Source organism: Phyllostomus hastatus, unplaced genomic scaffold (genome assembly GCF_019186645.2).
Source record: "Phyllostomus hastatus isolate PE091 unplaced genomic scaffold, TTU_PhHast_1.1 phas_scaffold_78, whole genome shotgun sequence".
In the NCBI taxonomy this organism is placed as follows: Eukaryota; Metazoa; Chordata; class Mammalia; order Chiroptera; family Phyllostomidae; genus Phyllostomus; species Phyllostomus hastatus.
In genome coordinates this window covers 8,138,751-8,166,561 of record NW_025334041.1, presented here as the reverse complement: position 1 = coordinate 8,166,561, position 27,811 = coordinate 8,138,751, and the positions used below count along the sequence as shown (strand labels likewise).

The following is a 27,811-nucleotide window of genomic DNA, read 5'->3' as shown; positions in this document are numbered from 1 at the left end:
ATGAGAAAATGTAAACATAAACAAAAGCATAAGGAATACTCAGAAACAACCCCTCATGTATCCAACACCATTTACTCTTTCAAAAATAACAGTTTTATTGAAACATAATTCATATAATTCACCCTTTTAATAGGTACAATTCAGTGTTTTTTTGTATATTCACAGATATGTGCAACCATCCGTCGTACTGCAAATTTTGAATGTTTTCATCACTCAAAAAGAAACCTTTCATCCTTCCTCTATAACCTTCCTGTGCTCTCATTCCATCAGACCTAAGCAACCACTAATTAGTTACTTTATATCTCTATGGATTTGCCTATTCTGTACACTCTATGTAAATGGAATCATACAATAGGTGGCCTTTTGTGGCTGGCTTCTTTCTCCTAGTATAATGTTTTCGAGGTCCATCCCTGTGGTAGCCTGTCTCAGTACTGCATTCAAACAAGGATGTCTGGCAGCCTTAGGTTGTTCGACTTGCTGTCAGACCCATCTTTAAGACCAACGTGGAAAGGAACTCCCCTTTGTCATCTATTGTCCTGCAGCTAAGTTGTCATTTTAAAGTTCCACAGTTTTTGGGAAGGGAATCAGTGGCACGCCAGCTGAGCACAGATGAGTGAGTGAGTGGTTGCTCACTTCTCTGAGAGCAGGCAGTGTGCCCTTCGGTGCGTCCGTCTGTCCTTCAAGTCAGAGAGAAGCACTCGTTGACTATTACTGGGTACTGGCCATCAGCCCAAATTGTTGGTTTTCCTCTTGTTCCTTAACTTTTTAAAGATATAAGTCCTTATGTCCTTATGTAATAAATTATTGTTCATAATGGTGCACCATACCACCCGGGACATGGGGAACCAGTATGAGGAATTTGGATATAATGGAATTTATGCACTTTTGCTATGCATTACCTATGTTTTGCCCTGGGATGAAAGTGCACTTAAGGTAGTTGTGGTCTTGTGAGGAAGAGCCATTTGTTGGACCTAGGTTTCAGTTAGCATTGTCCCCACTTCCTTTTAAAAATTGTCATAAAGTAGGTCCTGACCAGGTAGCTCAGTTGGTTAGAGTGTCGTCCCCATGTGCCATGGTTGCAGATTTGATTCCTGGTCAGGGCACATACAAGAATCAACCAACGAATGCATAAATAAGTGGGACAACAAACTGATGTCTTTCTAAAAATCAATAAATGAAAAAAAATATAAAGCAAAACAAAGAAATCCTTTCACTGATCTATGCTTTTTCAGTTAAGTTGCGGGAAGTGGCAGCCCAGTAAAACAGGGATCTAGAGTCCGGGAAGCGGTATGCTAAAGCCAGTTTCTGCCATTAGTTGTGGGATTTAGGAGAGTCATAACCTTTTTGGGTCTCTCCTATAGAATGAGAGGATCAGCTGGTTGATGGATACTTTCTAGCTGTTAAAACTTCGTGAGTTGAAAAAATAAGTCTCTTTTTCAAGCTTTGGAAAGGTAACTCGTGGCAGGTGTCCCAGGAAAAAGAAAGGGCAGGGTGGTGGGGAAGAAGCGCCATACTCTTAAGAAAACATCCACTTAGGCTGTCAGCTCCTAGTTCAGCCAGTGCTTTTTGAAGTTTAAGGTGCATGTGAATCTCCTGGGAAGTTGCGTGGGGCACGCTGAGGTTCTGCATTTCTAAAAAGGATGCTGCTGATCAAGGGACCGCAAGGAGGTAAACTGCCTGGGAAAGGAGGACTTTCAGAAGCCAACAAAGTGCTGGGTGACGAAGGAGGCGTCGATAGAGCAGGAGGCACAGGAAGGAAGTCAGTGTTGCCTGTGCAATTTTTTTAAATCAGGATACGTCTTTAACTTTATGATAGAAGACCGTGAGAAATTAGTGCATGATGCAGAACATTTCCATTTACAATGTTGGAGAGTTCGTTTTTACATTGCAAGTTTTTTCCCCTTTATTCTAGGAAGCTAAACAAGTTTGTTGACTAACAAAGGTTTTTAAGGCCATTTTCACACAATAGCTATTTTCACTGAGTCCAGTTATGTGTTGTTTATGCTCCAGCTGCAGCTACGTCTCTTGTGGTCCCTTATCTCAGCATTTTGCTTTTTTATGTCCCATTCAATAGCATTGATGGGAAAAACTCATCTCTTTCACCCTCGCTTGGGCATTCGGTGTGCTCCATAGGCAGACCCTGTGAAGACCACAGTCAGACCCCTTTGAGGAACAGATCTTCCTTTCGTCTCTTCAAGGCTCCTTTTTTATTTTTTTAAAGATTTATTTATTTATTTTTAGAGAGGGAAGGAAGGGAGAGAGAGAGAGAGAGAGAAACATGAATGTGCGGTTGCTGGGGGCAGTGGCCTGCAACCCTGGCATGCGCCCTGGCTGGGAATCGAACCTGCGACACTTTGGTTCACAGCCCGTGCTCAATCCACTGAGCTACGCCAGCCAGGGCGAAACTCCTTTTAAACTGGCTGACGCAGAATGTGCGCAAAGGCTCCCCTGCTTGTGGGTGAGCCTGCTGATTTCTGTCCTGGCCGGGCCTCCCAATGGAGCTTGTCCCCCCGCCACCCCCCACCGAGTCTTCATTCTCCATGACGTGTCAGCAGCATTTCATATTGCCGATCACTCTCTTTTTCTAGATCCACTTTTCCCCACTTCCGTCCAGACATCAATCCTGGTTTTCCTTTGATCTCATTGGAAGCTCCTGTTCAGTTTTCTGGCACATTCCTCTTCTTCTGCCTTACCTCTCGCCCTGGAGCCCTGTCCTTCCACCTTGGAAGCTGGTGCCGGGTTTCCTCCGGACTTCCCCCTTCGCTGCACCTCATGCACCTTTTCCTTTTCCTGGTTAAGCTTTGTATCCTTTCTCTGTAACAAGTCTTTGCCGTGATGCTGGTTATATGCTGAGTGCTGTGCGTCCTAGGGATTCACTGAGTGGTACTGTGAGTGAGTCATTTTCTGTTCTGGGCGAGAGAACGACGTACCTTCATCTTGGCTGTCCAACAAGTGTGGCATATTACAATTTTCCAATGTATCTGGAGTGCGTGCTGAAAATACAGGGCATTTACTAAATACTGTTACTTTCCTCTCAAGTAAAAACTCCAGTGAAAGTGTGTGAAAGTGTGTGAAAGTGTTTATTATTACACGTTTTGAATACTTGTTGCCAGATTCGAAGCTCAGTCATCTGACAACTTGTATGGTTATACAGTGCTCTTAGTAATAACAAGTGATACAGATGTTTTCCAGAAACCCTTGCGTGTATATTAAAACTCATTATGAGTTTATCTGCGATGTGTCTTTCTTTCACTTTCTTTAATATCTTGCCCATATCTGACTCATTTCTTTTTTAGCATAAAAAGAGGGTCTGGAATGGAGTTTTCCTTCTTTCTATCTTTTTTATTTCATGTAGTTTGTTTCTTTAAACTTGTCATTTTGAAATAATTTTATACTCACATAGAAGTTGCAAAAATAGAGGCTTCTTAATACTGATTATCAAAACCATTAAATTCACATCAGTACAATATAATACACATCTTATTTCAATTTCACCATGTTTTACATCACATGCATTTTCCTTTTTGAAATATAGTTCTAAGAAATTAAAATTTATCCCATGAAACTATCACCAGTGCCCTGACTGGTGTGCCTCTGTTGGTTGAGTGTTGTCCTGCAAAGCGAAAGGTTACCAGTTCGATTCCCGGTCAGGACACATGCCTGGGCTGTGGGCAGGTTCCCGGTTGAGGGCATGCCAAAGGTGGCTGATCAGTGTTTGGAGTCCCTCCCTCTCTTTTTCCCTCCCTTCCCTTCTCTCTAAAAATAAATAAATAAAATCTTTAAAAAAAGGGAGAAACCATCACCATAGTCGGGTCATGGAACTTTCCCATCATTCCGAAGAAATTTCCCTGTACTAGCCCCTTAAAGTCACACCCTCCCTTAACCCTGCAACCAGTGGCCTGTTCTCCATCAGTTCAATTTTGTTGTTTTGAAAGTGTTATAGAAATGGGATTATTTAATATGTGGCCTTTTGGGATTGGGTGTGTTTTTTTTCACTCAACATCGTGTCCTTTAAGACCCATCCAAGTTGTTGTTACTTTGACTTTAAAAACTGCCGAGTTTTATTCCATGGTGCGGATGTATCATAGTTCGTTTAGCCATTCACACGTTGAAGGCCTTTTTGTTTTTTTCATCATTGTAGGTTTTAAAAACAATCATTAAAAGGGTAAAAACCATAGCAATAGCTAATGTTTACTGAGTCCTTATTATGTGCCAAGTGTTGTGCTAATACTACTATATTCCATCTTAACCGTTTTAAGTATAGTTCAGTAGTGTTAATTAGGTACATTAACATGTTTGTGCAGCCAATCTCCGAAATCCTTCATCTTGCCAAACTGAAATTCTGTATGCCATAAACAACGACTCCCCATGTTCCCCTCCCTGAACCCTGGCAGCCACGGCTCTGCTCTCTGTGAATTTGATGGCTCTTGGTATCTCCTGTGAATGGGATATGCGGTACTTGTCCTTGTGGCTGGCTTATTTCAGTAGCTTAATGAAGGTTCACCCATGTCCCGGGGCATGTGTTCGAGTTTCCTTCCTAATTTTTAAGGCCGATTGTATTCCATTGTCTGTACATGTCACATTTTGTTTTTCTACTCATTCGTCGATGGACACTTGGGTTGCTTCTGGCTTTCGGCTGCTGTGACTGATGCTGCTGTGAACTTGGGTGTATGCATATTTCTCCAAGAACTTGCTTTCAGTTCTTCTGGATATATATGCAGAAGTGGGATTGCTGGGTCATATGGTAGTTTTTATTTTTATCTTTATTGTTTTGGTAGTTTTTATCTTTAATATTTTGAGGAACCACCATACTGTGTCCACTGTGGCTGCACCGTTATACATACTCAGTAAGAGTGCGTAAGAGTTTCAGTTACTCCACATCCTTGCCAACAATGATTATTTTCTGTGTGTTTTTTTCAAAGATTTTATTTATTTATTTTTAAATGGGGTGGGGGAGGGAGAGAGAGAGGGAGAGAAACATCAGTGTGTGGTTGCCTCTTGCATGTCCCACACCAGGGAACCTGGCCCGCAACCCGGGCTTGTGCCCTGACTGGGCATTGAAGCAGTGACCCTTTGCTTTGCAGGCTGGCACTCAGTCCACCCAGCCACATCAGCCGGGGCTCTGTGTGTTTTTTTAATAGCCATCCATCCTAATGGGTATGAGGTGGTATCTCACTATGGTTTTGATTTGAATTCCCCAATGATTAAATCTTTTTCTGATGGGCGTCTTTTCATGGGCTTACTGGTCATTTATATATCTCCTTTGGAGAAACAGCTAGTCAAGTCCTTTGCCCATTAAAAAGATTTTTTTTTTGGTTGAGTTGTATGAGTTCTTTATGTATTCTGTATATTAACTTTTTATCAGATACAGATTTGCAAATATTTTCTCCTGTCCATTAGGCTGCCTTTGTGTTCTTCAGTCCTCACGGCACCATTCTTACCTGGATCTTACAGATGAGGAAGCTGAAGTATAGAGAAGGTCAGGAATCAGGGACTTTCAGTAGCCTGGCCCTGGCTGCATGGTTGCTACGGGCAGAGCAGGGATTCAGACTCGCGCCAAGTGCCTCCAGAGTCTGCGCTTGTCACCACCATGTCTTCTCAGCTAATGTCTGGGCCAGCTGTAAGAAAATGAGTCACCTTGGTTTCTGCAGTTAGCCTCTGTGGAGGCCTCCTTTAAGAAGCAGGTTGAGCCCTGACTGGTGTGGCTCACCTGGGTGGGCGTCGTCCCGCAAAGCAGAAGGTCGCCAGTTTGATTCCTGCTCAGGGCTCGTGCCTGGGTTGTGGGGTTTGGTCCTTGGGGCACGTGTGAGGCAACTGACTGCTGCTTCTCCCTCACACTGATGTGTCTCTTCCTCTCTTTCTCCCTCCCTTCCCCTCTCTCTTTCTAAAAGTAAATAAAATCTTAAAAAAAGAATTAGATTGATCTACATTTTTTAAAAAAGTAGTTCATCCTCGTTATTTACAAATTCCATATTTGTAAGTTTGCCCATTTGCTAAATTTTATCCACGATCCCAAAATCCATACTCATAGTGTTTTGAGGGCCATTTTCATGGTCATGCGCAGACTGGCAAAATCTGGGCCACCTGATGCACACTCCCCAGCTGATACGAAACAGCGACTCTGTCGCCTTGTTTCAGCTCTCAGACTGTAAGCAAATATCCTTTCCGCGGCCTCTTTAGCACCATGCTTGTTTGCATTTTTGGTGATTTTGCTATGCAAAATGCAAAATTAAATGCCATGCTGAAGTATTGTCTAATGTTCTTAAGTGTAAGAATGCTGTGATGAAGGTACCTTATGGAGAAAATGCATGGAAGCTTCATTCAAATGAGTTTTAGTGTTTTTGGCCATTGAGTTCAATGTTGACGAGTCAACAATAAAGTGGCTTTAAGCAGAAACACACACGCACAAAAGTTACGTGTTCAATGGTTGGTGAAAATGTTGTGACTGGAGGCTCGAGGCCACCTGGCACTGTATTTCCCCAGGACCAGTGGTTCCGTATTTGCTAATTCAGTGTTTGTCGTGTGACTTTATGGAACAAAACTTTGAATAGGGAGAATTGACTGCGTTTTCTACTATCATTTAAATCACTGCAGCAGGAAGGAAAGCCTCATTTCTGTTCCGTTGACTCTCATAGCATCCCAGGGTATGTGACGTTGTGTTGTGATTCAGAAGGTCCAGTGGGCGTTCCCATGCACCCTGTCAGGAACTCAGTGGTGGGAGTGGTGGGTACACCCTCCCTCTAGATGAGGAGTCAAAGCACAGAGAGGTGGTGTGGGGTGCCTGTGGACACATGGGTAGTGAGTGGTGTAAATGGGCCTGCGACCCAGTTTTCCTGCTTCTTTTTTTTGGTGTGAGTTTCCTTTTTCATCTTGCCTTTCCACAGTTAGAACCGGGAAAGGGAGTGAGTGCTTTCTGGGCACCTGTCCCATGCGAGTTCCAGTGTTAGGCGTTTGAAGCATTTGATCTCGTCCGCCCTTCTCTGCAACTCAGTGCAACAGCAGATGCTGCAGTCTTTCCCGTGACCAGACTGGAGGGAAGTCAGGTGTTTTGCTAAGGAACTACGTGCTAACTAGTGATGGTAGAATTAGAATCTTGATCCTCCCAGGAAAATTTTTTTTTTGTCACTTCGTGCAGTTGTCTACTGAATCTCCCAGAAGGGAGGACTGGCCCAACACACACGTATAATTTCTTAGCCTGGCTTGCCAACGTCCTTGCGAAACATCTGATTAATGCTTCCACCTGTTTGGGTTTGTGTTTCACATAGGTCCACAAAAATACAAGAAATTAAAGTTAATGCAGCACTGGTTTTGTCAAAGTTGTCCAGATTTCATTTGCTATGCCTTAAGAGAGAATTAATTCATAATTCATGTTGTGAAGAGGTTTTTTTTTGTGTGTGTGAAGTGGACTTTTTTAAAATTATAAACACACTTCTTTTTCTTTTTAGAGTGAACAAAAATGTCCTTGTTTAAAGCCCGTGATTGGTGGTCTACTGTTCTGGGAGAAAAAGAGGAATTTGATCAAGGCTGTTTGTGTCTGGCTGATGTTGACAATACTAGAAATGGACAAGGTGAGTAACTTATGGCCACACATCTTGGAGCAAAGCGTTACATGGATAAAACAAAAGCAACTTCCCTTTAAAATATGTACTTTATAGAGCCTAGGTGAACTGTCATAATTATGCACTAATTTTATTTTTTTAAATTATTTTTTAAAGATTTTATTTATTTATTTTTAGAGAAAGGGGGAGAGAGAAGGAGAGGGAGAGAAACATCAATGTGTGGTTGCCTCTCGTGTGCCCCCTAGTGGGGACCTGCCCCACACCCCAGGCGTGTGCCCTGACTGGGAATGAAACTGGAGACCCTTTGGTTTGCAGGCCAGTGCTCAGTCCACTGAGCCACACCAGCCAGGGCTTAAAAAGAATACTTATCACAGTATGGTTGTTCCTTTGTTCGGTGTGGCTAAGTATTGTCCCCTAACATTTTTCTTCACTCTGTTTTTCTTGCCTGTAATGAAAACAGTGAATCTGGGGGACAAGGTGAGAGGAGAAGATTACGTTGCCAAGGAAGAGCGGGGGCACTAAAGTGCAGTGGGCACCTGCCCAGTTGTGTCTAAGGACAGTCGGGCCCCTGTCCTCTCAGTGATAGGAGATGGGAAGGCCTGTTCAGCGGGTCTCCTGGGAGGGCCTTCAAAGATTGCCAACCCTGCCTCCTGCCCAACTCTCTGAAAGCTCCGTGATTTCCCTATTATTTGGCAACGTAAAAGAGGCACCCCATGAAAACACCTGCCAGAGAGAGCAATGTCAAAGCCGTTTCTGCCCAAACGATCTCATGCCCCTGTGGGTTGTAAACTGTACTTCCTGACTGTCATACCGCGGGTGACACCCCTGGATGACATACTGTGCACTCATCGTTTCCCTCAGGGCTCCTCACTGGGGGCCCCCCGTGGGTTCCCAATATGCTGGCATGTTGCTTCCCCCTGATTCGTGGACCCGCTGTGAGCTGCTTCGTCTGTTCACGCAAGCCTGCTGTACACGTTGTCCTGTGTGTGTCCCACACAGAAATAAACCACCGATCTTTGTCACTCAGAGCCTGGACCACTGTGTGTCATAGTGTCCTGGGGTGCTTGTTGTGTATGGAGACTTCCCGTTCCAGATGTACAGGACCCTAGAGGAGCATGCTCTCTGGGGGTCGGTGGACCAGAGGGGAGCTTAGGTGTCTGCACTTTGGACAAGCTCTCAAGTTGAGTGGTGGCATGCTAAAGTCTACGTATCATTATCACTGATCTCACGGAGGGGAAGGTTAATGGGAGAAGAAGTGTGGGACATGCTCTGTTTGAGGAAGCAATGTCGAGCAGGCAGGGCAGAGGGAGGGAGCAGTGTGCTGGTCGTCGTGTCTGACACTGTGAGAACGGGTGAGGTGCAGGGCGACAAGGTGGGCTAAGAGGGCGGGAACCTCAGCACCATGACCCGGAGAGTTAGCGCATTAAAGTGGGGGGGAGGGGGTGGGGGCTGGGAAGGGTGGGCAGTGATGGATTCCTAGAAGGGCGCAGGGCTGGGACCTGGGAGGCGAGGTTTGGTGGCATGAAGACTAAAGGGGTTCCATGCCATTCAGCAGGGAGTGGTTCATCACTGCCCTTGGGTAGGGTGGATGAGGGGGCACAACAGTAGCAAAGTCAGATCTTCACTGAGTGAGGGAGTGGGAGGGTGGGAAGACCGAGTGTTTATAGCCCTTTAAAGAAACTGAGGGGTGCAGGGAGGGGGAGAAGGGGGGATGGTTGGGGGCAATGTCGGGTGAAGAAGGTGGACAGAACTCAGCGGGTCACATAGAGGACATAGTTGGTAAAGCTGGCACCCAGAGAAGACGGTCCGAGACGGGGTCCGGTGTGCTGATGGAAGGGGTAAGCTGACACAGGCCCGAGGGCCCTTTCACTGTGGCCCAAGGCGGGAAGGTCAGGGTGAAAACAGAGGAGGAAGGGGAGTTTGCTGTCAGGCTGGGAAGCTGAGGCAGGCATGCCAGCTGACCCTTCCTTTGAAGAGGTCCGAGAGGGAAGGGATTCTGATAGGCATCCTGATACTGTTTTAGGTGAAGCTGACTCAATACACATAAGGATCCCTCGCTCACCTTGAGATCCTCGTTGAAATTAGACACTGGGCGTTTAAAGTGGTGCCCGCTCTCCTCCGGTTCTTCTCAGTTCAAGACTCAGACCCTCGAGCCAGATAACGGGAGTGGGGGTGAGAGGGAGAACCTGACTGGTCCGGGTGGGGTTCCGCGCCCACCTGTGGCCCCGAGGGAGAGTTCAACACAAGGGTCACTAGAACGCACGTGAGGCTGACCGAAAAGCGTGTGGCTCCTCCGTTTACCTGTCAGCTGCTCAGCCTTCAGGCCGGCCTCCTTCGGGCACCTGTCCCTGGCACCGCTGCACCTGCACGTGGGCGTCCCCTCTGCGGCGGGGACGGCAGGTGCACCCGCTGCCTCGGGGGCACTTTCAGGGAGCGCTGGCCCTTCAAGACCAGCGTGTCTGGGTGCTCCCCCTTTCCCTTGTCATTCAGCCATGGCCGCGGTCCAGTCTCTGCCGCCTCCAGACTAAGTGGTGCGTCCATCTGTGCTCACAGCCTGTGTGTAGTTGAGAAGAAGAAGAGAAGGAAACATTTAAAAATGTGAGGATGATGGAGAAGTAGGAGAAATTGTATGGCAACCTGAAGAAGTCATGTTGGGGGCTCCCTTCTCTTTTGCGACTGGTCAGCTGGCAGTGTGATCCTGCTACTACGTTTTCTTCCTGACTTGCTGGCCGTCTGTCTGGTTGGTGTTGGCAGGGCCAGGCCCCCTGGGACGCCTCTAGGACCCTTCTGTGCCTCTGGCAGCTGCTGAGAGCCCGGGTCTTCTTTGGCTGGTAGATGTTTCACTCCACGCCCTGCCTGCGTTGTCCCTCCATTGTCACTTGATCTTCATGTATGTCCGTGTCCTCGCATGGCACTCTCCTCCCTGGCTCCGTTTTCTCATCTGATGAGGATGCTGATAGAGTGCTATCACACCTGATCAAATGGGACCTCATCTTAATTCAGTTACATCTGCAAAGACCCTGTTTCCAAATAAAGTTACAGGTACTTGGGGCTAGGACTTCAGCCTATCTTTCTGGGGACACCTGCTGGAGGTAGAGTCCTCTGGTTGATGGTGAGACCTAGGAATCCCTTTTTTTTTTAAATAAGAATTTTACTTATTTATTTTTTAGAGAGGGGGAGGAAGGGAGAAGGAGAGAAGCATTGATGTGAGAGAGAAACGTCGATGGGCTGCCTCTTGCATGCACCCTAACCAGGGGCCTGGCCCATAACCCTGGCATGTGCCCTGACCGGGAATCAAACCAGTACCTTTTTGCTTTGTGGAATGATACTCAACCAACTGAGCTACACAGGTCAGGGTGTCAGAATCCTTTTTAATACAGTGTTTCCAGTAGCTGCAACTAGCTGTAGAGTTGACATTCTGATTAAATCAGTTTACAGCCTTATACCAATCCTTTGATAAAACAACTTGCTTTGACCAAGTTAAATTATGACTACTGATAACCAAATTGAGGCTTAGGAAAAAATGTGATATGTTAATATATTTGACTGTTGGTAAGTATAAAGCTACTTTTGAAAAGCTGTATATTATTGAATAAGCTCACTTTGATGACATGTTCTGTTGGTAGATCGGGCTTTGTATATAAAGCAAGACTCAATTCTTTCAATTTTTTTTAATCTTTATTTTTTTTAGAAGTTTTTCTCTCTTTTTTTTTTTTAAAGATTTATTTATTTTTAGAGAGGGAAGGGAGGGAAAAAGAGAGAGAGAGAGAGAGAAACATGAATGTGCGGTTGCTGGGGGCTGTGGCCTGCAACCCTGGCATGCGCCCTGGCTGGGAATCGAACCTGCGATACTTTGGTTTGCAGCCCGTACTCAATCCACTGAGCTATACCAGCCAGGGCCAATTCTTTTAATTCTTAGATTTGTTTTTTAACATTAAAAAGTTTATTTCCAAAGAAATGTTGTTGCTGTTTATTTCTTCCTAATTCTTTTTAAAAAAAATCTCTCCTCAGATAAAATAATTGTGGGTAGCTTTATGGGATACCTGCGAATCTTTAACCCCCACCCTGTGAAAACCGGAGATGGGGCTCAAGCTGAAGATTTGCTTCTAGAAGTTCATCTACAAGATCCAATACTGCAAGTGGAAGTAGGAAAATTTGTTTCGTAAGTACAGCCCACAAGTTCGGGTATTTTATTTTACTTGGAATATATCAGTCCCTTACTGTGTCACATTTAAGGATTCTTTAAAGAAGAAAAGACTATCCATGAACTTAATATATTTTCTGGATATTGTCACCTAGGTGTTCCTCATTTACTGAATTCTCTTTAATGTGGAAACCTGTACATTTAAGGTCAAATCATTTAGGACAGTTTTTGTAGTGACAGACCTAAGATTCCTGGTGGATCAGAAACTTAAAAGAGATAAGCTTTTGAAAATAACCAAATAAACAAATAGAAAGTATTCATTTAAAACACTAAATGTCCAGTTTATATAAGTATCTCTTTAAATAATTAGACAAAGTAACAGTTATGCTATTTGGCACATAGCTTTGAAGCTTTAAAACGAATTATGTGTTTGGGGTAGAGAGGTCCTTAGATCAACCTGCAAAATTAAGTCTTCCCTTACAAGGGCTTCATTTTAGAAAACTGTTTATTAGTTCACATTCTGTTTAATATGAGCGCTTTTTATTTACTGATGATAGTGCTGATTTCGTCTTATTTTCATACATGAATTTTCTTAAAACGAGTCTGTATTTCTTTTTTTTTTAAATTAAGTCTGTTGGGTAACGTTGGTTAATGATAACATTACATCAGTTTCAAGTGTACATTTCTGTGATATATCATCTGTGTATTGCACTGTATGCTCAGCACCCAAAAAGTCCAGCCTCCTTCTGTCACCATGTATGTCACCCCCTTTACTCTCTTTACTCTCCACCCTACCCTTTCCCTCTGGCAACCTTTTATGATTTCGTTTCGTTTGTGCCTTTGCTGCTTTCTGTTTTATGTCCCACATACGCGAGAAAGCGTATGGTTCTTGTCCTTTCCTGTCCGATTTTGCTTAGCGTGATACCCTCAGGATCCATCCATGTTGTTGAAAATGGCAGTATTTTATCCTTAAGCCTGTGTTTCTTAATCATTTATGAAAGTATCCCTTGTGAAAAGTTACGTAGGCAGTGGTGGTCTTGTTTTCTCTGCCTCTTCTTTCTGACCCCGTTTTGCCTTCTCAGGTCGGGGAGTGCCCTGAACTCTGGATTTTGGCTCACTCCATTCGCTTGTCATAATAATTAAAAATTACTTATTGATTGATGTTTTAGAGAGCTTGAGAGGAAAGGACGGAGGGAGGGAAAGAGAGAGAGAGAGAGAAACATTGATTTGTTGTTCCGTCCATCTATGCGTTCATTGGTTGTTTCCTGTAAGTGCCCTGACCGGGGATCAGACGCATAACCTCGGTGCATCAGGATGCTGCTCCAACCACCTGAGCTACCCAGCCAGGGCTGCTCATCACGATTTATTGGCCCCAGCTTCCATTTCTTCAGGGCCCTGAGTCCTGCTGAAAAACCTGACTGTTCCCCCTCTTTTCCTGCTGTGTCTCATTTTGAGGGAAGCAGCTTCATGGCCGTGCTCGCCTAGGGCTTTCACACACTGTGACAGGGTGCAGGGGGAGATGCTGTGACCGGCGTGGCTGGTAAACACCTACTCCGTCTAAAAGCTGATGGTGATGAGGTGCCCCTGGTGTACTTCTCTCCTATGGTACGGGATGGGTTTATACCATAAGGGGATGAAAGGATTCCTGCCTCTAAAAAGCATGTTTGCCTTTCTGTTTTTTTTTTCAAAAAGTGAAGTGCTGTGACAGCTATTCTGCCCAGTGGCCTGGTGTGTGGCCTCCGTCGCTGTGATCACTTGTGGGAAGGGAGGAGGTCAGCCGTAGGGAGTGGGTTCTGTATAGGCACTAGTGAACTAGCCCCGTCTCCTGCTCTGCCTTTGGAGGTGAGGCAGCTCGCCGGAGCTCAGGCTTCAGGTCACACGGCTGGGGTTCAGACCCAGATCTGCTTGCCTGACTCCATGCTTTACTGGCCCCTCGCGATGTCTTTTCCTGTGCGTGACGGAAAAATTATGTGGAGTGTTCAGGGCACATATAAGAAATTTTGAAGGCAATATTGGTTATTTGATCATTGTGTATATTTGCATTTTCTGATAGTACAGTGAGTGGTATTTGTATATTCATTGTGACAGTGTTTTGCAGGTGTTGTCTAGTATAATCCTTGTTTTCTAAATGAGAGACTAGCCTTCCGAAAGATCGAGTGATCACACAAATATCAAGCTGCAGAGTCAGCGCCCTAACCAGGACTTCGGATTTCAACGATAGTCCCTGTCCTTCAGAACAGAATCTCTAGGACGCAGATCATACACTGAGGCCTGCTTGCAGATGTGTCTGAAACTGAAGAGACTTGCCAGCATTTGAGAGCCACGAGGAGATCTTGCTCCGCAGTGTATGATGTCAGTGTGGCTCAAATAAACTCACTTATATGTATATGCAGTTGAGCCAGGAGATGTCACATTCTGGCTTTTCTTGAAGAAAAAAAAATGTGGAGACGTGGCCACAAGCCCGGACCTGAGTAGTAGTGGCCTGCGTTAGCCTGGCCCCAGCCGCAGTGGGTCCCAGCCACTGATACCCCTTTCTCATTTATACGTACTTGCTTGATCCTCGAAGACTTGGGAGTTCGGATTTCTAGACCCTGCCTTCCTTGTCTCTCGAAACCACTCAAGAGGGGCAGGGCGGCAGAGTGGTGACAGTGGTCAAACTGAAATACTTTTAGTGCCTCTCATTATGTTCAGAACTGGAAGTGATACACGCCATTTAAAATCATCACTGTTATTTAATAATGATTAGCGTTTTGTGGTGCTTTGCACTTTGCAAGGTGCTTTCTCATGATTTCATTTCATGCAATTGAAAACCCTTATTTTTATTTTCCAGGAGGGGAAACAGGTTTGGAGAGCTTAGGTGATGTGCTGAATGTCACAGGTTAATGAGCTGGAGAGGCAGGGCCTGCCGGGAGAGCCCTCTTGAAGGGGCCTCTAGGCACCTCCTCCGGGGGGTTCCCTGGGCTTCCGTTTGAAGGCAGCTCCGTAGCCCAGCTCCTGAGCCTCCGGGACTGTCAGACTGGCTGTTGGCTACCTCTGTTTTCCAGCTTGGAATGTCATCTAGTGAACTGTTTAGGTCACTCATGGTAGACCGTGGTGATAATCTCTTGTAAAAATTATTGAGTAATTTTTTGGTTATGTCTGAAACTAATATTTAAATTTTTAAAACTTTCTCCATTTTTCAGAGGTACTGAAATGCTTCATTTGGCTGTGCTGCATTCTAGAAAACTTTGTGTCTACTCTGTCTCAGGTAAGAAACATATTTTTCTGATGTCAAATTTCTATTAAAAATTGGCTTTTTATTTATTTTTTTATTTATTAAATATATTTTATTGATTATGCTATTACAGTTGTTCCAATTTTTACCTTTTGTGTCCCTCTGCCCAGTACTCCCATTCCTTCTAGCAATCTGCACCCTGCCCCCTGCCTTACTTAGTTCATGGGTCATGCATATAACTTCTTTGGCTACTCCATTTCCTATACTGTTCTTAACATCGCCCTGTCTATTTTATACCTACCAATTTGTAGTTCTTAATTCCTATGCCTTTCCCTGATTCACCCCCATTCCCCTTCCAGCTGATAACCTTCCAAATGATTTTCATATCTATGGTTCTGTTCCTGTTCTGGTGGTTTGCTTAGTTTGTTTTTTTATTTTTATTTTAAAAATGATTTTATTTATTTAATTGTAGAAAGAGGGGAAGGGAGTTAGAAAGAGAGGGAGAGAAACAACAATGTGTGAGAGGTACATCGGTCGGTTGCCTCTTGAACGCCCCCAGCCGGGAACCTAGCCCACAACTCAGGCATGTGCCCTGACAGGGAATTAATCGAACCAGTGACCTTTCGGTTTGCAGGCCTGCACTCAGTGATCCACTGAGCCACGCCAGCCAGGGCACTTAGTTTGTTTTTTAGATTCAGTTGTTGATAGTTGTGAATTTGTTGCCTTTTGAATGTTCATAGTTTTGGTCTTCTTTTTCTTATATAGTTCCCTTTAACATTTCATATAATAAGGTCTTGGTGATGATGAATTCCTTTAACTTGACCTTGTCTGGGAAGCACTTTATCTGCCCTTCCATTCTAAATGATAGCTTTACTAGATAGAATAATCTAGGTTGTAGGTCCTTGCTTTTCATCACTTCTTGACAGTCCCTTCTAGCCTGCAGAGTTTCTTTTGAGAGGTCAGCTGACAGTCTTATGGGAATTCCTTGTAGGTAACTTGCTGCTTTTAAGATTCTCTCTTTATCTTTAATCTTTGGCACTTTAATTATGATGTGTCTTGGTGTGGTCCTCTTTGGGTCCAACTTGTTTGGAATTTTCTATGCTTTCTGGACTTGTATGTCTATTTCCTTCACCAAATTAGGGAAGTTTATCCTGCTCTCCCTCCCCTTCCTTCCTCCCTTCCTTCCTCCCTCCCTTCCTCTCTTCCTCCCTCTCTTCCTTCCTTCCTTCAAGGGTTTTTATTTTTACTTTCCCAAGGGAGGGAAAGGGCTAGGTATGGGGGGATACACCAGCCAGGGAAGTGTTCTTTCATTACTTTTTCAATTAAGTTTTCAATTTCTTGTTCTTCTTCTGGCACCCCTATGATTCAGATGTTAGTACGTTTGGAGATGTCCCAGAGGCTCCTTAGTTGATCCTCATTTTTTTTGAAGTCTTTTTTTTTTCTTCTTGCTGTTTTGATTGAATGCTTTTTTTCTTCCTTATGGCGCAGATTGTTGATTTGATTTTTGGCTTCATCCCCTCCACTGTGGGTTCCCTGTAGACTTTTCTTTATTTCACTTAATGCAACCTTCATTTCTGCCTGGGTCTTTTTTATACTGTTGAAGTACCCAATGAGTTCTTTGAGCATCCTAATAGCCTGTGTTTTTGAACTCTGCATCTGGTAGGCTGCTTATCTGTATTTTGTTTTGTTCTTTTTCTGGAGTTTTGTTCTGTTTTGTTTTTTTCCCCCCCATTTGGGCCATATTTCTCTGTCTCCTCAATTTGGCAGCCTCCCTGTATGTTTCTGTGTATTAGGTAGAGGTGCTTTGACTCCCTGACTTATCAGCGTGGCCTATTATAGAAAAGCTCACCTGTAAATTGTGTGGGGCAGAGCTGTGGGTAATCATCAAGACAGAGCAACCTGTTTCACCGCCTCATGGCTCTGTGTGGGCGAGGACTCAGTAAGGGGATAATGCCACTGCCTGGCTTCTGGAAGTTAGCCCGGGAGGAAGCTGTCTCCCGGCACTCACCCTGTTGCCAGTCACTTCACTTTCGCCCCCTATGCCACTGGTGCCCTTCCAGCTGTTGCCCTGGTGCTGAATCCCAGCGGGGGTCAGTCTGCATAAGTCCTGAGACCTTTGTGGGCCTTTTAAGAGCAGCCTCCTGAGAATCCTAGAGTTTCTTCTGCTGCCCCAAACCCCACTGGTTTTTACAGCCAGAAGTTGTAGGGACTTACCTTTCTGGCACTGGAACCCTGGGCTTGTTCACCTGGCCTGGGCCTGGGATCCCTCGCTCCTGAGATATCCCTCCTGATTTTTATCTGCCACACATGAATGTGAGACCTCCTGTTCAGTCGCCTCTCCACCCCACCCTGTGTCTCCATGCCTCTCCGCCTCTCCATGTGTCCCCATGTCTCCGCCCCTCCTACCTGCCTGGATGAATGTGGCTTCTTTAACTCTTTGGTTGTTAGACTTCCATACCGCTTGATTTTCTGATAAATCTGGGTGATATTTGTCTGTAGTCTAGTTGTAGTTTTTACTGCAGTTGTGTAAGGAGGCGAAGCGTGTTTACCTACACCTCTATCTTCACCAGAAGTCTGGGCTTTTGAACATTGTGAAGGAATAGATATTCTCTAATGCTGACTTGGTGGAGAACACCAGACATTCGGTTGAAGGTTTTCTTATTTTTTATTTTTTAAAGATTTTATTTATTTTTAGAGATAGGGGAAGGAGAAAGAGGGAGAGAAACACCGATCAGTTCCTTCTTGCATGCCCCTAACCAGGGACCTGGCCTGCAACCCAGGCATGTGCCCTGACTGGGAATTGAACCAGAGAACTTTCAGTTCATAGGCTGGCTCTCAGCGTACTGAGCCACACCAGTCATGCCAAGGTTTTGCTATCTTGGTTAGAATTTTCCCTTTGTTCATTTGTTCTCTTGGGTGCTTAGGCTGTTATATTTTCTTGGTCTGCTATTTCCCTGCATAGTTAAAATTCTCATAGAGGGTTCCTTGTAATCCCCTTTCTCTCAAGGATCGCATCCAGGATTGCTCTAATAGGGGCTATTTCTGGGTATTTAGGACTCTTCAGTCTTAAGGAATATTCAATAGCAGTAACAAATTCATTAGGGGCTGAGTCATAGTGGTTCAAAGTACATTTTCTTTGGTGAACCTCAAGTCCTTTTTCTTTACAGTTCCGACTTCTTGGCCTCTGGTTTTCTTCACTCAACCCGACCTCAGGGCAGTTATCTGATGCTTATTTGGGTTTCATTCTCAACACTGCTCTCTGGGTGCAAGAATGCTAGTTAAATGTGGAATAGTTTCAGCATTTTGGCCTTTATTAAATATAAAAGGTAACTTAAAAAACTTTGTTTCTGTTATTAGATAAATTTTAGTTCAAGTTGAGAGAGCTATTTTTATGGATATCAATATTGGGAAGTGTTTTTATGGGTACTATAATAAAGTCAAAGTCTGGGGGCCTATTCCTTATCCAAATAATATGCATCTTTGGAGTTTGCTGTAAATGTAAGCTTTTTAGGATTTGTGTTTCTCACACTCATTCTCTTGATTTGAGCTTTCCTCATATTTTTCTTTCATTTCAAATACCGATTTGTTTTCCCCATCTCTGAGCTGGATGTTGTTAGGCAGTCTCTTTCTGGGGTGAAGGTCTTTTGGGTCCCTAAGGCAGGCTCAGTATCTGGCACGTGGTATGTGGTAGGCACACTTGTTGAATGAATGAGTGAACTAGCTTCCAGGTAGTGCTGAGGCAATTGGTCTTGGCTCATTATGATTCTCTTCATGTTACTTTCTCCCTTCCTTTTTTTTTCTCTGTTACCCCTATTATTTCCTTTTCCACTCTTTTTTCATCAGGGGCCTGGATAGTACCTCTCATGGTCACTGTGGAACATTCTCATTGGTTCCAGGGTAAAAGATGTTGCTCCTCCTGGTGGAGGGCAAATACTGAGTGTTGCAGAGTCAGCGGGAAGGTATGGTATAGGCCACTCCATTGCATGAATGCCGTTGTTCTTCTGTTTTCCACTGTAAACCTGCTGACTGCTAGGACTCCTATTAACTTCGTTACACGGACCACGGAAGAGGAAGCCTTGGCCACGGTCACCCCTGAAGACTTCTTAGAGAGTTGATTCCTTCTGGGAGCCCCGTGGCAGCTCCGAGAGGGCAGGGGAGGGAAGCATGCTGAAAACTAGAAATGGGGTTAGACTCGTGGCCTTCCCTTTGGTGGCCAAGGTGGCCCCCTTCGGCGGGTGGGTGTCTGAAGACAGGGGCCTTTAGAGCTGCACTCAGGCACGCAGGGCACAGTCGGGGGCAAGATGTGTACGTTTATTAAAGAAGCCCACGGAAAGAAACTGGCACGTTTGCTCAGAACTTGTGCATGGGACACGTGGGTCCTCCTGCAAATCAGTGTTGAAAATGAGAGTTTCTCGTCACCAGGACGGTGACTTTTATCGCTCTTCTGTGCGTGGCGTTTGCTCACAAGCCGTGTGTTCTGCGGGGATGAAGAGGCGTCTAGACTTAGACTGCCTTCCCTTACGCCCGCCTCGCTTCCCCTCTCCGTCTCCTTTCGGCAGCCTCTTACAATATTTGTAGTCTGACCACTTGTATATTTTTCCTGGCTTGGCTTAAATCCACAAGCAGGGAAGTTCATGTTTTTGTTCTTGAAAAATGTTTCTTGAAGTTCCTGCTGAACTTTTACCTAGCTTTTACCGTAACAGGGGATGCATAAACATTCTCTAGTTTAAGGGAAACCACTGGTGTCTGCAGATGCAAGTGTTGCTGAACTTGACATCCTTACCCTCAAGTGTCCCTCCCCAATTATCTTCTGTCTTTTTTTTATGCCCTGTGTGTGGCCAAAAAAGATCTGAAGCAAACTAGAGGAGGCCTCCTGGACACACCAGACACCCCTCAGTAGTCAGAGGCTACTGTGCCGACTTGGTTTTGGTGGGTGAGTGTCGTCAGCGGTGCGCTTACTCTGGGCAGCCAGCAGGCCCCCGCTGGCCTGTAGGTAGCCCACCTTACTGGACTCAGGGAGAGAAAGCATCACGTGTCATCTGAGGCTCCTGTGGGATGGGCTTCAGCTTCTGAGTAAGTGGTTACAGATGCGTGAGCATAAGCCATACTGATTATGTCCTCTTAAATATTCTTTCCCAAAACTTGTGTACTTCTCAACAAGCATTTACTATAAGCATTAGACATATTTATGGAATTTTAATGTTTGCCACAAGAGGGCAAAAACATGTGGTTCCTTACTTTTGACAGACTTATATAATCTAATTTGGTTATTTAACACAATGAACCTTTTAACTTACTCTTTAAAGGTTTTTATTTTATTTAACATCATTAGATTTTTCAACAGTTATTTCAGATGGCTCCAAAAACTGTTGTCAGGGTGACTTTTGATTTCTCATAGGATTATTAAAGATTTAAATCAGATTCTGTTTATATAGGGTCAAACAGCACAAATATAATAACATCCATTTACTTTCTAACTGAGGAAACTTTACAATAGCTTTAGCTATATGCAGACTGTAATTATGGGTATGTACTTACTATATTCAGTCTGTGTCTCCAAGGGCAAAACCTGTATAAGTAATTTCAATTGTTTGTCATTGGAACTTCTCTAGAAAAAAAATGGCCAGAGGTTTCAGGTTTTCAGACACCACTTTTGTTATAAGATGGTAGCTATGGCCAGATTGCTAAGAAAACTAAGTTTTTAAGTACTGTCACCTGACATGTGGACGTTTTCCAATATAAGCGGCGTGCTGTCAGGACACAGGCCCCAGTGTCACGGCAGGGCCACTTTGTGTCGTGTCCCCGCTCAGCCCCAGGTTTGCCGACCCTTCAGCTGGTGGGTGTGTGCGAGCTCCTTCCTTCCTCAGAGGGTGTGATCTGCTTTTGGGTGAAGAATGAGATTTGTAACTTCTGTAGGGACAAACCAAATGTTTCTTGGAACTTCTTTTTCTTAGGTTAATGCCAGGAGTTATTTGGTGGGTGGCTCCCCGCACCCCCGACCCCACGTGGCTCGTGTGGTGGTCATTCTTCCTCAGTCGTTGCCGTACGGGTTTCACTGCCGTTTGCACCCCGGAAAGTTTTCATCTCCTATCAGGGTTAGCTGGAAAATTTGAGTCTTTCTCTCTTTTTTTATTTTATTGGCATGCAAAGCCTATTATTACCATTTTCAAGGGCATAGATCTGAGTAGAAGTGATTCTACCCCAAGAAGTCCTCCTCTGGTAGTTTTTCTCTTTCAACCCTCCTCCACCTTCCAAATGAGTAAGAAAGGCCAGGCTGGGAAAGGAGGAGGTGGAAGCGACACTCTTCATGCCATTCTCCTTCGGGACACTGTCATCGGCTCACCAAGTTCCCTGGGAGTGGCTCAGTGAGGGACAACCAGGTACCAGGATGTCTGGTTCTGGATCTAAAGACCTAGTTCGAGTACTGGGCCCTTTACCAGCTGCGTGATTTGGGGAGAAATTTCTTAATTTTTTTTTAAATCCTCACCTGAGGACATGCTTACTGTTTTCAGAGGAAGGAAGGGAGGGAGAGAGAGGGACAGAAACATTGATGTGAGAGAGAAACAGATGCTGCTCTTTTGCACCTTATGCCCTGGCTGGGGATTGAACCTGCAGCCTTTTGGGTTAAGGGACGATGCTCCAATCAACTGAGCCACACTAGCCAGGAGTTAAATTTTTTTTGAATGTACGGTGCCTCAATTCTAAAATGGAAAGAGACATATTTGTATTCTTACAACCTCAGGGAATGTTGGTCAGTCCTTCTGGACAAAAAGCAAATGCTCATGTGTACATACATGTCTGTCTGTATGTGTGTACACACACCATCTATATTTAGGTTGTTTTAGTGATCTAATACTGTATAGTTTGGGGACTGTTTTATTGGCTTTTTGATATATTAAGTTTTTTTCTTTAACTTTTACATTTTTGAATGAGTGAGAAAGATGTGTCTTCATGGAAAAGCTGTATTCTTAATCAGTTTTCTTTTGAGCACCTCTTTTAACCCTGATCATTTCCAGCTGATCTCTGGGATACAGCTTCAACTATAAGTACTCTAGAAAGGCCAATAAACAGAGTAAAATATGGATAAATAATCTTTTCTTATTTGGAAAGAACTAGAAAGTGTTTATAACACATATGATTTGTTAAATGCAGAGAAAGCATCCTCCTTTGTTTTGAAGGAGATTTTTCTTGTCAGACTTAAAATAAAACATCATTGTCCTATTTACTTGCTGAGGGAAGCTTTAGAAAAATCTTTCCATTAAATTAGAATATAATGCATTAGGGCTTGAGTATTTTGCAAATTGGGACAGAAAATTGAATTGCTTGCAAGTGTGGGCAATTTTTTCCTTAGATACTTTGAGTCATATCCTTGCTCTGTTATTGCTTGTAAGTGCAAGGAACTTAATCTCATTTATTTCAGAACTGAAATTGGAAGGTTTTGTTGTTATTTAAATAATTGCATGTTCCTAATACATAATGAAAATAGATAACAAAGTGTTACCCAGGGTGTATTTCATCTAGTGATATAATCTAGCTGGGCAGAAATTGTTTTAACTGTGCCGGTGTTCTTTGTCCTCAGTATGGTGATTGTTTATGATTGTTCATAATGCACAATGTTTCAGTGTTTGGCCATTTAAATTTTTTTGAAATTCAATTACTTGGAATTGGTGTGGAGGTTGAGAAGAAATTAATATTTTTTAGTGTGAAGAAATACAAAGCAATAAAAGGATTTCTTTTTCTCCGTAGGAACCTTGGGTAATGTGGAGCATGGGAACCAATATCAGATCAAATTGATGTATGAACATAACCTTCAGAGAACGGCCTGCAATATGACTTATGGGTCATTTGGTGGTGTAAAAGGTAATTTGCATTTATTCGTGAATGCGTTATTGCCAGTACCAGGTTTAGAATACAGCAGGTCCTCAAATAATAACATCATTTCGTTCAATGTGGTTTAGTTGTAACGTTGATGAAATGTCGTAGACATTTAACTTTTGTTTCTGTCAGCCTCTGGTGAAACTGGTCCCATTATGTGTTGTCTCACTTACAGCTGAAGAACCTATCTGTGATGTTAAGTGAGAATGTATTTGGCCATATAGAAATGGATGATTATGTGGTATGAATCTCAGAAAGAGTTAAACATGTTTTACCAAAAGCTTTATATTCACATACCCAGGCAAAATAATAAGGAAAAACTTTACACATGAATGTGTTTGATTTTTCTTATAACCAGCATTTTTATGTGGTCTACGGAGACATTTCTAAAACTGACTTTTCTTCAGAGTCTGTCTTTTATTCGTGGGCCGGTGGAAATGGAGCTTTCTTGTGGTGGAGCTGTGTGCCTGCCTCTTGGTGGAAAAAGGAGTCGATCTCACTGAAGGGGGTCCCTGCTCCGCCTGCGCTAGTGCAGCCGGCCTGCCAAACCCTCTCTCCGCCCTCCCGTCTCCAGAGCCATCTGCACAAGGGCTCCAGGACCGGGGGCCAGGAGAGACTGAAATGCAGGCCTGATCCTCCTCTCAAGCCATGCGCCCCCAGAGGAAGGGTGCCTTTTCTGAATGTCACAGAGCCATCACCTTTACCAAGACCAGCTCAGTGCAGCTGGGTTCCTCTCACCTTGGGGGTAAATGTTTCTATTAGCACAAGGGCTACCTGCAGTGCCGGCGCCCTAGTCCCAGGGCCTCAGGGTGCCTGCAGTTTGGTGCTTGCTTCCGGGCACCAGTGCTGTTGCTGCCGGAGGGTCTTTGTGTGGAAGCGAACGCCTTTCGCTCCTCCGCGACAGCGTCATCTAGCTGTTGGCGCTCACTGGAGGACCAGCAGCCCACTGGTGACGCACACATGTGTGACTTTGTGTGGCCCCTGCAGAACGTGCAACTAGGGATTTCAGAACACATTCACCCTTTTCTGGCTGCTGTTTGTATGAGTTGATTAGCCATTGAATTAAAAAGTAGACTAGCTATTTAGATTTTTCTTCAGTGACAGGAAAAAACAACGTTATTTTGGAAGTATCTTTCATTCCTGTGAATTCAGGTTTTTTAGAAGATTTTGCTTATTTATTTTTAGAGAGAGGGGAAGGGAGGGAGAAAGAGAAGGAGAGAAGCATCAATGTGTGGTTGTCTCTCACACGACTCCCACTGGAGACCTGGCCTTTGATTCCCAGGCATGTGCCTTGACTGGGAATTGAGCCGGCGACCCTTTGGTTGGCAGGCCTGCACTCAATCCACTGAGCCATACCACCCAGGGCCCGTGAATTCAGTTTTGTCTTACCTAGAGGTGACTGTAAGGAATGGGTGAACTTGAGCACACCAGTTAGCAGTTGGGGGTGTTTTGGGTGGTAATGTGCAAAGAAACCATTTGAGTAATTAACATGAAACGATACAAAACCCTGGGCTGGAATGTGTAATTGCTGAACTTGAGTAACAGGAATTCTTTGAGAAATATGGGCGAAGTCTAGGGTTAGGTGAATAGAGGACAGAAGGAGCTAAAACGTGATGAGAGGCTACCTGCTGTCAGTGAAGTGTCCCCCGCCAGCCGCAGCTGCTGGAGCTGATTTTCACTGTTCTTTAAAAAAATGTCTGACATGATTGGGAGACCTAGGCCTTCCTCATTTAATTGACATTTTCAATTCTTTTTTTGCCTACAAAATTCCCAAAAGCCAAATTGCTAAATTCTGTATATCTGAAGTCCAAAAATTAAGACAGGAGAAAAAAGTGCTTTAGGTAAGTGGAAATAAGCATTTTTTTGGTAGCATCACAACAATTCTTTAGATCACATGTTAAGTGTCATCTTTTATAGGTTGCACTGTCCTTTTAATTTTATTATCAGGTAATAAAGTTTTAAACTAATCAAAGAAAAATAAATTCTTTGATTTTTGTGTGACATTTTTGCTGGATATAATAATGGACTTCCAAAGTGATAGAATCGCTGTTTTGAAAAGAACAGATAACTTTGTATTTATATGATATGTTCTCTTAGTTCTTAAATTATGCCTTACATTTCAGAAGTACCTTCAGAAGAAACAAGAGGATATTCTGACATGTTTTACTTTCCTGTGGTTGAGCAGAATAGTACAGATTGAAACAGAGAAATAGCTGAATAGCAGAAGGAATTTTTTCATTTCATGAGTTTGAAACACTTATCATTGAGGCATCTACAAGAAAACACGAAAAATTGTGGGGTGGTAAATTAGTAAAAATTAGACATATTGGGGAGGTTCCTGAGGGTATGAGGGGTTACTGCTATTGGGTTTCTTTTTGGGACAATGAAAATGTTCCAAAATTAGGTTATGGTGACAGTTGCATAGTTTTGTCAATATTACTAAAAATTATTGAGTTATATTCTTAAAAGGGTGGTATGTAAATGACATCTCAATCAAACTTAAAAAAATTAGCCATGGGGTAAACCTAATGCTGGAGAGGTTATGGTGGTCTCTGTCCTACATTGTTCATGGCCATGTAAAATGATACAACATTCTTATAAGGCAGCTGGGCTATTAAGAGCCATGAAAATGTTCTTGGGTGCAGAAATGTGACGCGCGGGAATGCACGTGAGGAAGTAATCCAAAATGTGGGACAGTCACATCAGGTTGTCTTGTGTTAATTTATTCTTCACTCTTTCTATCCTCCCTTCTTTCCTTTTGTAGCTACCTATGTGCATTTACTTGTAGACAATTAGAAGTGATTAAATTGTGTAATGGAGGAGAATGACTAAGTTTTGATGCATTGATTCAGTGGGTTATTGTGAAGCTATGAAGATTAAGTTTTGTTTGCTTGAATGAACATCTTCAAACATAATCTTTGTCTGCCTTTCTGACTATTTCATTAGGATAGACTGTAGGAATAGAGTTACTCACTCAGAAGGTCATAAATTTTTTCCCCCTCAATTTGGAAGATCAAATACTATATAAATAAATTGTAAAAAGTACAGAATTTAGAAAGCAGAAAATAAAAGTCACTCCAAGATATACATATGCCAAAAGAAAGCCCATTTTCTAAGCCTGTCTCTAGTGTTTTCTTTTTCTTTATTTTTTTAAAAAGGTTTTATTTATTTATTTTTAGAGAGAGGGGAAGGAAGGGAGAAAGAGAGGGAGAGAGACATCGATGTGCAAGAGATAGATCCATTCGTTGCCTCTTGCGGGTCCTCAACTGGGGACCCAGCCCACAACCCAGGCCTGTGCCCTGGTTGGGAATCGAAATGGCCACCTTTTGTTTTACAGGCTGGTGCTCAATCTGCTGAGCCACACCAGTCAGGGCTCTAGTGTTGTTTGAATGTGTATTTTTCTAGGTGCGAGCAGATCATTCTCTCGCAGTCCAATGGTTTGGCGTCTTTGCGTCACACTGGAAGAAGAGTTGTCTTGGGCCACACATTAAATACATTGTGCCACGTCATCACAAAATAATCGCATCATGTTTAAGGTAAATTTACGACTTTGTGTTGGGCCGCATCATAGCCATCCTGGGCTGCACACGGCCCACGGGCTGCAGGTTGGACACCCCTGGGTGAAAACTCCCCTACACTTCATCTGGGCTTTAAAGAGGACGATAAAAAAACCCCTTGCCTTTTACCTTCCTTGGTATTTATGACGGCTTCTTGTGGAGTTATTAAGTTGGGGGTAACTATGTTAGCAGTCCTCAAGAAAGGAATTCAGTAAAAAGGAAACCTGGCTGTATTGTAAACCAATGGAAGGCAGTGGAGTTTTCGGTGAGTGCATCAGAATGAACCACCACTAGATGGCAGTCCTCTACAGCCTTGGGCCTCTGTCGATACTGCTTTTGTAGGGTATGGTTAGGAATCAAAAATGGAGGAATTTTGATCCCAGCTAATACTTTGCCTTTTACTAAAAATAAATGCACTTGATCCAACTTGCAAAAAAGTAATGGAGTGGTTTTTTTTTAAATTAATTATAGTAGGCAATGCCTGAATATAATGTTAAAATGCATTTAGGTAGGCTTTTTAAAAATTTTATTTTAGTATTATTATCATTATATTATTTTATAAGAGAAAGTTTACTTAGAAGGCCACAGAGGCAGAAGGAGCGAGCCAGCCGGGCTGCGCAGGCTGAGAAACAAGTCACAGAGGCAGAAGAAGGCCCTTGGGGCTTAGGAGAGAGGAAGGCAAAGGCAGCACACCTGGGGAGGGAGGCAGGGGGAGGGTTCCCATCAGAGCACAATGGGCTCTTGATAAAAATGCAGCTTCAGCCCTGACCTGCACGGCTCAGTTGGCTGAGCTTCTACCAGCAAAGGAAAGGTTGCCGGTTCGATTTCCGCTCCAGTGGGTCAAGGCTCATGCCTGGGTGGTGGGGCAGGTCCCGTTTCGACTCCCATGCGAGAGACAACCAACCCATGTTTTTCTCTCACATTGATGTTTTCCTCCCTCTCATCCTCCCTTCCCCTCTTCCTAAAACTAAATAAATAAACTCTTTAAAAATGCAGGTTCTGATTCTGTAAGTCTGAAACTGTACCCGAGAGCCTGAATTTCTGACCATCTCCCAGGCGATGCCAAATCTCGGGCTCTAGACTGATGCTATCCAGCCCTGCGCCAACCAAGTGCATATCACCTGCCTGCCAGCGCTCCCAGTGCTTTACAGGTTGAGTAACTTACTCAGATATGCTTCGTGAGGGGCAGCGGAGGGATTCTAATCCAGACTCTGCCTCCAGAAGCTTATGCTGTTAATCATACTGAACTGCTTCCCTTTCTGGGCTGTGAGCAAATTTACCCTCTTCCTAATGCAGAAGCAAACTGTCCCATTACAAAGGGGTGTGCTTTGGTTTGGTCACAGTTAGTGCCTGACTTTGATTCTTTGTGGATTGTGGAACACATGTTGAATAAGCTTTTTGGAAAAGTGCCCTCCTCCAACAATCAGAGAGGTTATAGGTAGAAAGGTAATACAGGAGTTGA

At 43.8% G+C, this 27,811-nt stretch overlaps 1 protein-coding gene across 2 annotated transcripts in view; it reads left to right on the top strand.

The window, feature by feature from the left end:
* BBS9 (Bardet-Biedl syndrome 9) overlaps positions 1 to 27,811 on the top strand; it is a 340,657-nt gene that overhangs the window by 5,583 nt on the left and 307,263 nt on the right. Inside the window, exons 1-5 of one of the 2 annotated variants that reach the window (XM_045827320.1) lie at positions 6,613 to 6,644; positions 7,446 to 7,568; positions 11,571 to 11,721; positions 14,886 to 14,950; positions 22,664 to 22,777. In XM_045827320.1, coding sequence (XP_045683276.1) covers positions 7,457 to 7,568; positions 11,571 to 11,721; positions 14,886 to 14,950; positions 22,664 to 22,777 — 442 coding nt within the window. In that variant the 5' untranslated portion in view covers positions 6,613 to 6,644; positions 7,446 to 7,456. Of the gene's footprint in view, positions 1 to 6,612; positions 6,645 to 7,445; positions 7,569 to 11,570; positions 11,722 to 14,885; positions 14,951 to 22,663; positions 22,778 to 27,811 lie in introns of those variants that run through there. The other variant, XM_045827319.1, reaches the window with a different exon arrangement.